Source organism: Tachyglossus aculeatus, chromosome 11, assembly GCF_015852505.1.
Source record: "Tachyglossus aculeatus isolate mTacAcu1 chromosome 11, mTacAcu1.pri, whole genome shotgun sequence".
In the NCBI taxonomy this organism is placed as follows: Eukaryota; Metazoa; Chordata; class Mammalia; order Monotremata; family Tachyglossidae; genus Tachyglossus; species Tachyglossus aculeatus.
In genome coordinates, this window is record NC_052076.1 from 18241701 (window position 1) to 18253266 (window position 11566).

General features: G+C 57.8%; 1 protein-coding gene across 1 annotated transcript; it reads left to right on the top strand.

Moving 5' to 3' along the window:
* The first annotated feature begins 1160 nt into the window (after nt 1–1160).
* COASY (Coenzyme A synthase) lies at nt 1161–10922 on the top strand. Its single transcript, XM_038754685.1, has 10 exons — nt 1161–1215; nt 4897–5604; nt 7111–7325; nt 7412–7543; nt 7675–7864; nt 8044–8108; nt 8300–8384; nt 10172–10269; nt 10354–10500; nt 10580–10922. Exons 2-10 carry the CDS (start codon nt 4929–4931, stop codon nt 10625–10627), a joined length of 1656 nt encoding a protein of 551 aa, XP_038610613.1. The 5' UTR covers nt 1161–1215; nt 4897–4928; the 3' UTR covers nt 10628–10922.
* The last annotated feature ends 644 nt before the right edge of the window (nt 10923–11566 follow it).

Consider the following 11566-nt stretch of genomic DNA (forward strand, 5'->3'; position numbering starts at 1 on the left):
CTTAGTACAGTGCTCTGCACACAGTAAGCGCTCAATACGATTGAATGAATGAATGAACAGTGCTCGGCACACAGTAAGCGCTTAACAAATGCCATCATTATTCTTATTCATTCATTCACTCGTTCAATCGTATTTATTGAGCGCTTACTGTGTGCCGAGCACTGGACTGAGCGCTTGGGAAGTACTTATCACCATCGTTATCTCGGGGCGGGGGGGAGAGCCCGCTGTTGGGTAGGGACCCTCTCTATATAATAATAACAATAATGATGGCATTTGTTAAGCGCTTACTATGTGCAAAGCACTGTTCTAAGCGCTGGGGAGGTTACAAGGTGATCAGGTTGTCCCACGGGGGGGCTCCCAGTCTTCACCCCCATTTTACAGACGAGGGAACTGAGGCCCAGAGAAGTGAAGTGATTTGCCCAAAGTCACTCAGCTGACAGTTGGCGGGGGCGGGATTCGAACCCATGATCTCTGACTCCAAAGCCCGGGCTCTTTCCTGTATATATGTTTGTACATATTTTTACTCTATTTATTTGTTTATTTATTTTACTTGTACATGTCTATTCTATTTATTTTATTTTGTTAGTATGTTTGGTTTTGTTCTCTGTCTCCCCCTTTTAGACTGTGAGCCCACTGTCGGGTAGGGACTGTCTCTCTATGTTGCCAACTTGGACTTCCCAAGCGCTTAGTCCAGTGCTCTGCACACAGTAAGCGCTCAATAAATACGATTAATTGATGATTGATTGATTTCCACTGAGCCACGCTGCTTCTCTTGCCAACTTGTCCTTCCCAAGCGCTTAGTCCAGTGCTCTGCACACAGTAAGCGCTCAATAAATACGATTGAATGAATGAATGAATGAATGAATGAATGAAAGGGAGGGAGGCGGGCGTGGCCTCCGGGCTCCCCGGGTCGGGCAGAGGCTGAGGTGGCTGCAGTAGGAGGGCAACAGGCTAGACTCGCAGTAGGCGGGGAGCCCGCTCCCGCGTCGTCACGTGACCCCCTCCTCTCCTCTCCCCGGCTCTGGCGCTCTCCGTCCTCTCGCGAGATTTCCTCGGGGCAAGGTCTCCGCCCCGCCCCTCTCCTGGTCGGGTGACGTACATCCGGTTGGCGTGGCGAGCCCCTTCCGAGTCAGGGGTTGACGGCGGTTCCTGAGGCGGCGGCGGCGGCGGCGGCGGCAGCTGCGGGTTGAGTAACGGCCCGAGCCGTGGGGCTCGGTGAGTAACGAGCACCCGAGCGCCCAGGGACCCCAAGCCTGGGACCCGCCCCCGCATGACCCCCACATGACCCCCGCCACACTTCCATGTCGGCCCCGCCCCTCTGCGCCCGGCCCCCCCCACCGGACATTAGGCTCCGCCCAATTGCCCCCGGCCCCGCTCCTCCCGTCCATAAGACCACGCCCGTCTGCACCCGGCCACGCCCTCCCGCGCATCAGGCCACGCCCATCTGCCCCCAGCCCCGCTGTCCAGACGACCAGGCCCCGCCCATCTGCGCCCGGCCCCAACCTCCTGCCCACCAGGCCCCGCTCCTCCGCGCCCGGCCCTGCCCTCCAGGCCACCAGGCCACGCCCTCTCTGCACCCGGCCCCGCCCTCCAGGCCACCAGACCACGCCCTCTCCGAGCCTGGCCCCGCCCTCCTGCCCACCAGGCCCCGCCCCTCCGCTCCCGGCCCCGCCCTCCAGGCCACCAGACCATGCCCTCTCTGCGCCCGGCCCCGCCCTCCTGCCCACTCGGCCCCGCCCATCTGCACTCGGCCCCGCCCTCCAGTTCTCCAGACCACGCCCCTCTGAATCCGGCCCCGCCCATCTCAACCCTGTCCCGCCCACCAGGCTCCGCTTATCTGCACCCGGCCCTGCCCACCAGACCACGCCCCTCTGCGCCCGGCCTCTCCCACCAGGCCCCACCCATCTGCACCCTGCCTAGTCCACCAGACCACGCCCCTCTGCGCCCGGCCCTGCCCACCAGGCCCCGCCCTCCAGTCCACCAGACCACGCCCCCTCTGCACACGGCCCTGCCCACCAGGCCCCGCCCCTCTGCACACGGCCCCTCATCTCGGCTTGGTCCCCTGGACCCTTCTCTGAGGTTCCAGGCTGGTGGTGGGCCGCCCACGGGCCCAAGAACCTCCTAATCAATCAATCAATCAGTTGTATTTATTGAGCACATACTCTGTGTGCAGAGCACTGTACTAAGCGCTTGGGAGAGTACAACACAATATAACAGAGCTTGTAGATGCATTCCCTGCCCACGACAAGCTTACAGGCTAAAGCTGGAGACAGATGTTAACATAAATAAATAAATTACAGATATGTATTCAATAATAATAATAATGGCATTTATTAAGCACTTACTATGTGTCAAGCACTTTTCTAAGCACTGGGGAGGTTACAGGGTGATCAGGTTGTCCCACGGGGGGCTCACAGTTAATCCCCATTTTACAGATGAGGGAACTGAGGCCCAGAGAAGTGAAGTGACTTGCCCACAGTCACACAGCTGACAGTTGGCGGAGCTGGGATTTGAACCCATGACCTCTGACTCCAAAGCCCAGGCTCTTTCCACTGAGGCATGCAGCTTCTCCATAATAATAATGATGGTATTTGTTAAGCACTTACTATGTGCCAAGCCCTGTTCTAAGCACCGGGGTAGATACAAGGTCATCAGGTTTTCCCACAAGGGGCACGTAGTTTTAATCCCCATTTTACAGATGAGGGGACTGAGGTACAGAGAATAATAATAATAATGATGGCATTTCCCACTGTTGGGTAGGGGCCGTTTCTATGTGTTGCCAACTTGTACTTCCCAAGCGCTTAGTACAGTGCTCTGCACACAGAAAGCGCTCAATACGATTGATTGATTGGTTGCAAAGCACTGGGGAGGTTACAAGGCTATCAGGTTGTCCCACTGGGGGCTCGCGGTCTTAATCCCCATTTTATAGAGAAGTGAAGTGACTTGCCCAAAGTCACACAGGCGACAAGTGGAGGAGCCGGGATTAGAACCCATAACCTCTGACTCCCAACCCTGGGCTCTTTCCACTAAGCCACGCTTAAAAATACCATCATCATTATTATTATTATTATTATTATTAACATGGTTGGGGACGAAAGGGCGGATTTTAGCGATGTCGTGAAGGTCGAACTGAGAGGATCTGTCACTAAAACGGATTAAATACGTAGGTTGAATGAGAGAGAGGAGTCTATTTTATTTTGTTAGTATGTTTGGTTTTGTTCTCTGTCTCCCCCTTTTAGACTGTGAGCCCACTGTTGGGTAGGGACCGTCTCTATATGTTGCCAACTTGGACTTCCCAAGCGCTTAGTACAGTGCTCTGCACATAGTAAGCGCTCAATAAATACGATTGATGATGATGATGATGATGATGAGTCCAGGATGCCATCAAGTTTGCGGGCTCTCCCCCGCCTCTTCCTTGGCCCGAGTTCCCCGGTTGTCCCCCTTGCCCTCCCGCTCCACTGTATCTGTACCGTATCCACTGTAGAGAAGCAGCGTGGCTCAGTGGAAAGAGCCCGGGCTTTGGAGTCGGAGGCCGTGGGTTCGAACCCCGGCTCCGCCAACACTTTGGGCAAGTCGCTTCACTTCTCGGGGCCTCAGTTCCCTCCTCTGTCAAATGGGGATGAAGACTGGGAGCCCCCCCCGTGGGACAACCTGATCACCTTGTAACCCCCCCAGCGCTTAGAACGGTGCTTTGCACATAGGAAGTGTATATGTATAGATGTTTGTATGTATTAATTACTGTATTTTGTCTCTATATGTTGCCAGTTTGTACTTCCCAAGCACTTAGTACAGTGCTCTGCACATAGTAAGCGCTCAATAAATACGATTGATGATGATGATGATGTATTTATTGATTTATTTTATTCCAGTTATTTGATTCGGTTAATACGTTTTGTCTTGTTCCCCATCTCCCCCTTCTAGCCTGTGAGCCCACTGTTGGGTAGGGACCGTCTCTCTATGTTGCCAACTTGGGCTTCCCAAGCGCTTAGCACAGTGCCCTGCACATAGTAAGTGCTCAATAAGTGCGATTGATGATGATGATGATGTATTTATTGATTTATTCTAGTTATTTGATTCGGTTAATACGTTCTGTCTTGTTCCCCGTCTCCCCCTTCTAGCCTGTGAGCCCACTGTTGGGTAGGGACCGTCTCTCTATGTTGCCAACTTGGGCTTCCCAAGCGCTTAGCACAGTGCCCTGCACATAGTAAGCGCTCAATAAATACAATTGATGATGATGATGATGTATTTATTGATTTATTCTAGTTATTTGATTTGGTTAATACGTTTTGTCTTGTTCCCCGTCTCCCCCTTCTAGCCTGTGAGCCCACTGTTGGGTAGGGACCGTCTCTCTGTGTTGCCAACTTGGGCTTCCCAAGCGCTTAGCACAGTGCCCTGCACACAGTAAGCGCTCAATAAATACGATTGATGATGATGATGATGATGTATTTATTGATTTATTTTATTCCAGTTATTTGATTCGGTTAATACGTTCTGTCTTGTTCCCCGTCTCCCCCTTCTAGCCTGTGAGCCCACTGTTGGGTAGGGACCGTCTCTCTGTGTTGCCAACTTGGGCTTCCCAAGCGCTTAGCACAGTGCCCTGCACACAGTAAGCGCTCAATAAATACGATTGATGATGATGTATTTATTGATTTATTTTATTTGTACATATTTATTCTAGTTATTTGATTCGGTTAATATGTTCTGTCTTGTTCCCCGTCTCCCCCTTCTAGCCTGTGAGCCCACTGTTGGGTAGGGACCGTCTCTCTATGTTGCCAACTTGGGCTTCCCAAGCGCTTAGTACAGTGCTCTGCACACAGTGAGCGCTCAGTAAATACGATTGATTGATTGATTGATAGGAAGTGCTTAATAAAGGCCGTCGTTATTGTCTGTGCACAGGTCTCGGGCCCGCCCGGAGCGGAGGGTCCGCCATGTCCGTGTTCCGCTCGGGCCTGCTGGTGCTGACGTCCCCCTTGGCGGCCCTGGCCCCGCGCCTGCCGCCCATCCTGTCGGCGGCGGCCCGGCTGGTGGAGGACACGCTCTACGTCCACCTGCAGCCGGGCCTGAGCCTCAGCGGCTCGGCCCAGCCCCGCCCCACCTACGTGGCCGCCACCTCGGAGGTGGTGGACTTCCTGACGCGCCTGTACGCCGGCGCGGACGCCCACTCCCCGCTGGACGTGCGGGTGCTGCTGACCAACATCCGGGCCAAGGGCCAGGCCCCCTCCGGCCCGCTGGGCTCCGTCCAGAACCTGTCCCACCCGCCCGAGGTGGTGCTGACCGACTTCCGGACGGGCGACGGCGGCCAGTATAACCCGGTCAAGCAGCAGCTGGAGCGCTACGCCACGAGCTGCTACAGCTGCCGTCCCCACTTGGTCTCCGTGCTGCTGGACCCCGAGGGCGGGCCGGGGGCCGAGCCCCCGGGGCCGGGCCCCGTCCGGGAGCCGCCCCCGCCTGCCCTCGGCAAGCCCCTGCTCGGCTTCGGCCACGTGGCCGTCGGGGGCACGTTTGACCGCTTGCACAACGCCCACAAGCTGCTGCTCAGCGCTGCCTGCCTCCTGGCCGAGCAGCGACTCCTGGCCGGCGTGGCCGACGGGAACCTGCTGGAGAGTGAGCGGGACCGGGTCGGGTCTTCTTTTCATCCGTTCGTTCGTCCCGTCGTATTTATTGAGCGCCCGCTGTCCGCAGAGCCGAGTGCCGGGGAAGTGCAAGTTGGCAACGTGCAGAGGCAGTCCCTTGCCCAGCAACGGGCTCGCGGTCTAGAAGGGGGAAGAAGGCCCCCTCGTCCCCCTCTCCATCCCCCCCATCTTACCTCCTTCCCTTCCCCACAGCACCTGTATATATGTTTGTACATATTTTTTTTACTCTATTTATTTATATTTTATTTTGTTAGTATGTTTGGTTTCGTTCTCCGTCTCCCCCTTTCAGACTGTGAGCCCACTGTTGGGTAGGGGCTGTCTCTCTATGTTGCCAATTTGGACTTCCCAAGCGCTCAGTACAGTGCTCTGCACATAGTAAGCGCTCAATAAGTACGATTGATGATGATGATGATGAAGAATAGTAATGGCATTTATTAAGCGCTTACTACGTGCGAAGCACCGGGGAGGTCGCAAGACGATCAGGCTGTCCCACGGGGGGGCTCACAGCCTTAATCCCCAGTTTACAGATGAGGTCACTGAGGCCCAGAGAAGTGAAGTGACTTGCCCAGAGTCACACAGCCGACAAGTGGCGGGGTTGGGATTTGAACCCACGACCTCTGACTCCAAAGCCCGGGCTCTTTCCACTGAGCCACGCTGCTTCCCTTCCTGAGGGCCAGTGGTGTATATATGTATATATGTGTGTGTGTGTATATATATATATATATATATATATGTATATATGTGTATATATATATATGTATATATATGTATATATATATATGTATACATATATATATGTATACATATATGTATACATATATATATATATGTGTGTATACATATATATATATAGTGGTGCATATATGTATATATGTGTACAGGTCTCGGCCCCCAGCCGCCCGGAGCGGGGCCGTGGCCGCGGGCGGAGCGGAGCGTCCACCATGTCCGTGTTCCACTCGGGCCTCCTGGTGCTGACGTCCCCCCTTTAAAGTAATATAAATAAGTATATTATAAAGTATATTATAAGGTAATAATTATTACTTTATTTTACTTGTACATATCTATTCTGTTGATTTTATTTTGTTAGTATGTTTGGTTTTGTTCTCCGTCTCCCCCTTTTAGACTGTGAGCCCACTGTTGGGTAGGGACTGTCTCTCTATGTTGCCAATTTGGACTTCCCAAGCGCTCAGTCCGGTGCTCTGCACACAGTAGGCGCTCAATAAATACGATGGATTGATTGATTGGTGGGGGAGGGGGTTCTGGGAGCCAGGCGGGTCGCTGGGGATGTTGGGGTGCCGGGCCGCGGTGCTCGTTGGAGGGGTGGAGGCCCCGTCCTCGCTCGGCCCGGCCCTGCGGGGACGAGCGAGGAGGCCGGGGTTGGGAGGGCCCCGGGGAGCCGCGGGGCCTCTGTGGGCGCTTGGCTGCCCCGGCGCCACCGCCACCCTCTGCGACCCGCTGCGACCTGCCGTCCCCGCAGCCAAAGTGCTGAAGGAGCTGCTGCAGCCGTTCCGCGAGCGGGTGGCCCGGCTCAGCCAGTTCCTGGTGGACGTGAAGCCGTCGCTGCGCTTCGACCTGGAGCCGCTGCTGGACCCCACCGGGCCGGCCGGCACCGACCCCGCCCTGCAGTGCATCGTCGTCAGCGAGGAGACGCGCAAGGGAGGGGAGGCCGTCAACCGCCGGCGGCTGGAGAACGTAAGCGGGGGTGGGCCGGGGGGTTGGGTGGGGGGCGGGCGGGCCGGCGGCTTCACGCCCACCCCGTGCCCACCCTGACCCCGCAGGGCCTGGAGGAGCTGCAGCTGTTTGTGATCCCGCTGCTCAGAGACCCGCAGCACGCGGACAACGAGGAGGACAAGGTCAGCTCCTCCAACTACCGTCACCGGCTGCTCGGGACCCTGCTGCGGCGCCCACAGGTACCCGGGCCGCCTCCGCCCCCCAGCTGGGACCTTCCTTTCCCCCTCCTCTGCCCTGCCGCCTTCAGGGGAGGTGGGTGGGCAGGGGGGAGGTGTTGAAAGCAGCCCTGCCCCTTCCCCCCCCGCTGCAGAAACCTCCCGGCCTGCCCTCTCGCCCGTACGTGATCGGCCTGACGGGCATCAGCGGCAGTGGGAAGAGCTCGGTGGCGCAGCGGCTAGAGGCCCTGGGGGCGGAGCACATCGACAGCGACCGGCTGGGCCACCTGGCTTACGCCCCGGGGGGCCCTGCCTACCAGTCTGTGGTCCAGGCCTTTGGGGCCGGTACGGGGAAGCCGGGGGCGGGAGGGGCGTCCCCGGGGACCCTGCCTACCGGCCTGGGGTCCAGGTGTTGGGGCTGGTACAGGTGGGGAGGGGGTGGGGCGCTGGGGCACAAAGGGCTGGGGGGGTCGGGGCCTCGGCAGCAGCCCCCCACCAACACAGTCCCGGCTCCGGGCCCGCAGGCATCCTCCACGAGGACGGGACCATCAACCGCAAGGTGCTGGGCAGCCGGGTTTTTGGTAACAAGGTGGGTACAGGGTAGCTTGGGTCCCGGCCCCCGCCGCGGGGGCCGTTGCCCTCCGTGGTGTATCCAGGCCCTGCCCCTCACTCTCCTGCCTCGCTCTGGCCCTGCTTTTCTTTCCCTCTCCCCATCTGTCTCGCTCCCCTGGAGCGGGGCCGACCCCATCCCCGAGGCTGAGCTTGCCCCGACGCCCACAGGAGAACCTGAAGACCCTCACGGACATCGTGTGGCCCGTCATCGCCCGGCTGGCACGGGAGCAGGTCTTGGCCGCCGCTGCCCGAGGTGAGCCAGCGGGGCCCTGGGACCGGTCCCTAGGGGTGACGGGACCGGATGGGGGGGTCGCCCAGAGGCAGTGCCAGTCAGCAGTCTCCCCCGAAACCACCCCCTCCCCCTGGCAACGTTTCCAGCCCCGCTCAATCCGGGCACCCGCCCATCCGTCCCTCGTCCCGTGGCACTTGCTGAGCGCTCACGGAGGATTGAGCGCTGCTCCCAGCCCTGATGAAGGTAGACCAGAAGGAGGGCCCGCGGCTCTGGCCTTCAAGGAGCTTCCAGTCTTGGGGGGGCAGGCAGGCAGGCAGAAACTAGTTACAAAGAGTGGAAGCAGGAGGAGGCACAAGGATCGGCCCTGGGCTAGAATGAATACGTCAGGAGGGACTCAGAAGAAATCATTTCATGTGATGTAATATCATCATCATCATCAATTGTATTTATTGAGCGCTTACTGTGTGCAGAGCACTGGACTAAGCGCTTGGGAAGTACAAGCTGGCAACATATAGAGACGGCCCCTACCCAACAGCGGGCTCACAGTCTAAAAGGGGGAGACAGAGAACAAAACCAAACATACTAACAAAATAAAATAGATATGTACATCCGCAAGCGCCGAGGATGGGCATCGGCACCTGCCTAAATATTGGACAAGGCAATAGTGGATAGAGCAGGGGCCCGGGACACAAGAGGTCATGGGTTCTAATCCCGGCTCTGCCACATGTCTGCTCTGTGACCTTGGGCAAGTCAGTTTCCTTCTCTGTGAGTCAGTTCCCTCATCTGTACAATGGGGAGTAAGACTGTGAGCCCCACGTGGGACAGGGACTGTGTCCAACCCGATTTGCTTGTGTCCACCCTAGCGTTTAGTATGGTGGCTGGCACATAGTAAGCACTTACTAAAAGCCGTAATGATTACTGTTCATTCAGTCGTATTTATTGAGCGCTTACTGTGTGCAGAGCACTGTACTAAGTGCTTGGAAAGTACAATTCAGCAACAGAGAGAGACAGTCCCTGCCTACAGCGGGCTCACAATCTAGAAGGGGGGAGACGGACATCAAAACAAGTAAACAGGCATCAATAGCATCGGTTCTAAATAAATAGAATTATAGATATTTACACATCAAAACAAGTAAGCAGGCATTAATTATAAATACATAGAATTATAGATATGTACATATATAGACACAAGTGCTTTGGGGCGGGGAGGGGGTAGAGAAAAGGGAGCGAGTCGGGGCGACGGGGAGGTGGAGCTGAGGAAAAATGGGGTTTAGTCTGGGAAGGCCTCCTGGAGGAGGTGAACCTTAAATAGGGCTTTGAACAGGTGAAGTGTGACTGTTGGGTGGATTTGAGGAGGGAGGGCATTCCAGGCCAGAGGTAGAACGTGGGCCAGGGGTCGACGGTGGGAAAGGCGAGAACGAAGCACAGTGAGAAGGTTAGTACCAGAGAAGTGGAGTGTGAGGGCTGGGATGGAGTGAAAGGAGGTGAGGTACGAAGGGGTAAGGTGATGGAGGGCTTTGAAGTCAATAGTGAGGAGTTTTTGCTTGATATTTTTGGGCTGATACCATCCAGGGTGTTTGGAGATACCTGGGGGTGGCCTCCTGGAGGAGCTGGGATTTCAGGAGGCTTTGGACAGGTGCAGAGCTTTGGTCCGTCGGGTTTCGCGGGGCTGGGAGACCGGGGCGAACAAGAGGTCAGAGGCAAACGGGGGCCCTGGGGGGAGCGAGTGAAGAGAGGCGTGAGGTGAGGAGCCGGGAAGCTGAAGGCGACGACACGGTGGTCTCATTCCCCGGCCCCCACCCCTCCAGGGAAGACTGTGTGCGTGCTGGAGGCCGCCATGCTCCTCGAGTCCGGCTGGTCCAACATGGTGCACGAGGTGTGGACGACAGTCGTGCCCAAGGCCGAGGTGAGCGCCTTCCGGGGCCGGGGCCGGGGCCGGGGCGGTGGGCGGGACCCGGCCGGCCTCACGCCCGTGTCCGCTCGTCACCAGGCCGTGCGGCGCATCATGGAGCGGGACGGGCTGAGCGAGGACTCGGCCCTGAGCCGCCTGCACAGCCAGATGAGCAGCCAGGAGCACGTGGAGCAGAGCCACGTGGTGCTGTGCACCCTGTGGGAGCCCCACGTCACGCAGCGCCAGGTCTGCCCCGCGCCGCGCGCCGCCCCGTCGCCGCCCCGCCCCCGTCCCCCGCCTCATGGCCCACCTGCTTCCCCCACAGGTGGAGAAGGCCTGGACCTTCCTGCAGCAGCGCTTGGCGCAGCAGTAGCTCCCAGTCGATTGCGGGTGACCCGCCGCCCCCCATCTCCCCTCCCCGCCACCCCGATGGGCTGATTGCCAGTGATTCCCCGCCCAAGCCTACTGGACTGAGGCAGAGCGGAGCCGAACCGAGCCCAGGAGAGCTGGACCCAGAGACCACGGGCCGGGGGCCAGCTGCCCCCGTCCCGCCTGCCTGCCTCAGCCCGGGGCCAGGGACTGCCATTGTTGGGGGAAGAGGGAGGCGGGCCCTGCCCCTTCCCCTTCCCCGGACCCCAGCTGGACCAATTAAAGGCGAATTTGGGGGCTGTGTGGTGTCTGCTTCCACTTCAGCCCCAGCCTCCTGCCAGGTTTTCTCAGGCAGGCGGGGTGCCTGCCGGGCAGGGAGCCCGCCCAACGCCCCGCTTTCACCCCCAGGTTCGGGGCTCAGGCTTCAGCTGTCACCCTGGATGGACTGGGGGATGGCGTGTCAAGGAAATCAACTGGGCCCGCACCCGGGGCATCCCTCCCCCTGCACTGTGGCTGTGGCTACTTCTTCAGAGAGGAAACGAAATGAGAGGATGCCTCGGGGGGCATCCCCAACCGGGCTCTGCCCTCTCTCTGTGGGAGAGACAGGCCCGGGAGCCAGCGGTCCTGGCCACTGGCTCGTCCCGGCTGGCCCCGACCCCGGTTCCCGGGAGTGGGATAAATGGAAAGCCCCAGGAGGGGACGGAGAGGAGAGCCAAACCACTCATCCCTCACTTGTGCTTCCCTCCGGGCATCACTTGGGAAGCTGTCATCATCATCATCATCAATCGTATTTATTGAGCGCTTACTATGTGCAGAGCACTGGACTAAGCACTTGGGAAGTACAAATTGGCAACGTATAGAGACAGGCCCTACCCAACAGTGGGCTCACAGTCTAAAAGGGGGAGACAGAGAACAAAACCAAACATACTAACCAAATAAAATA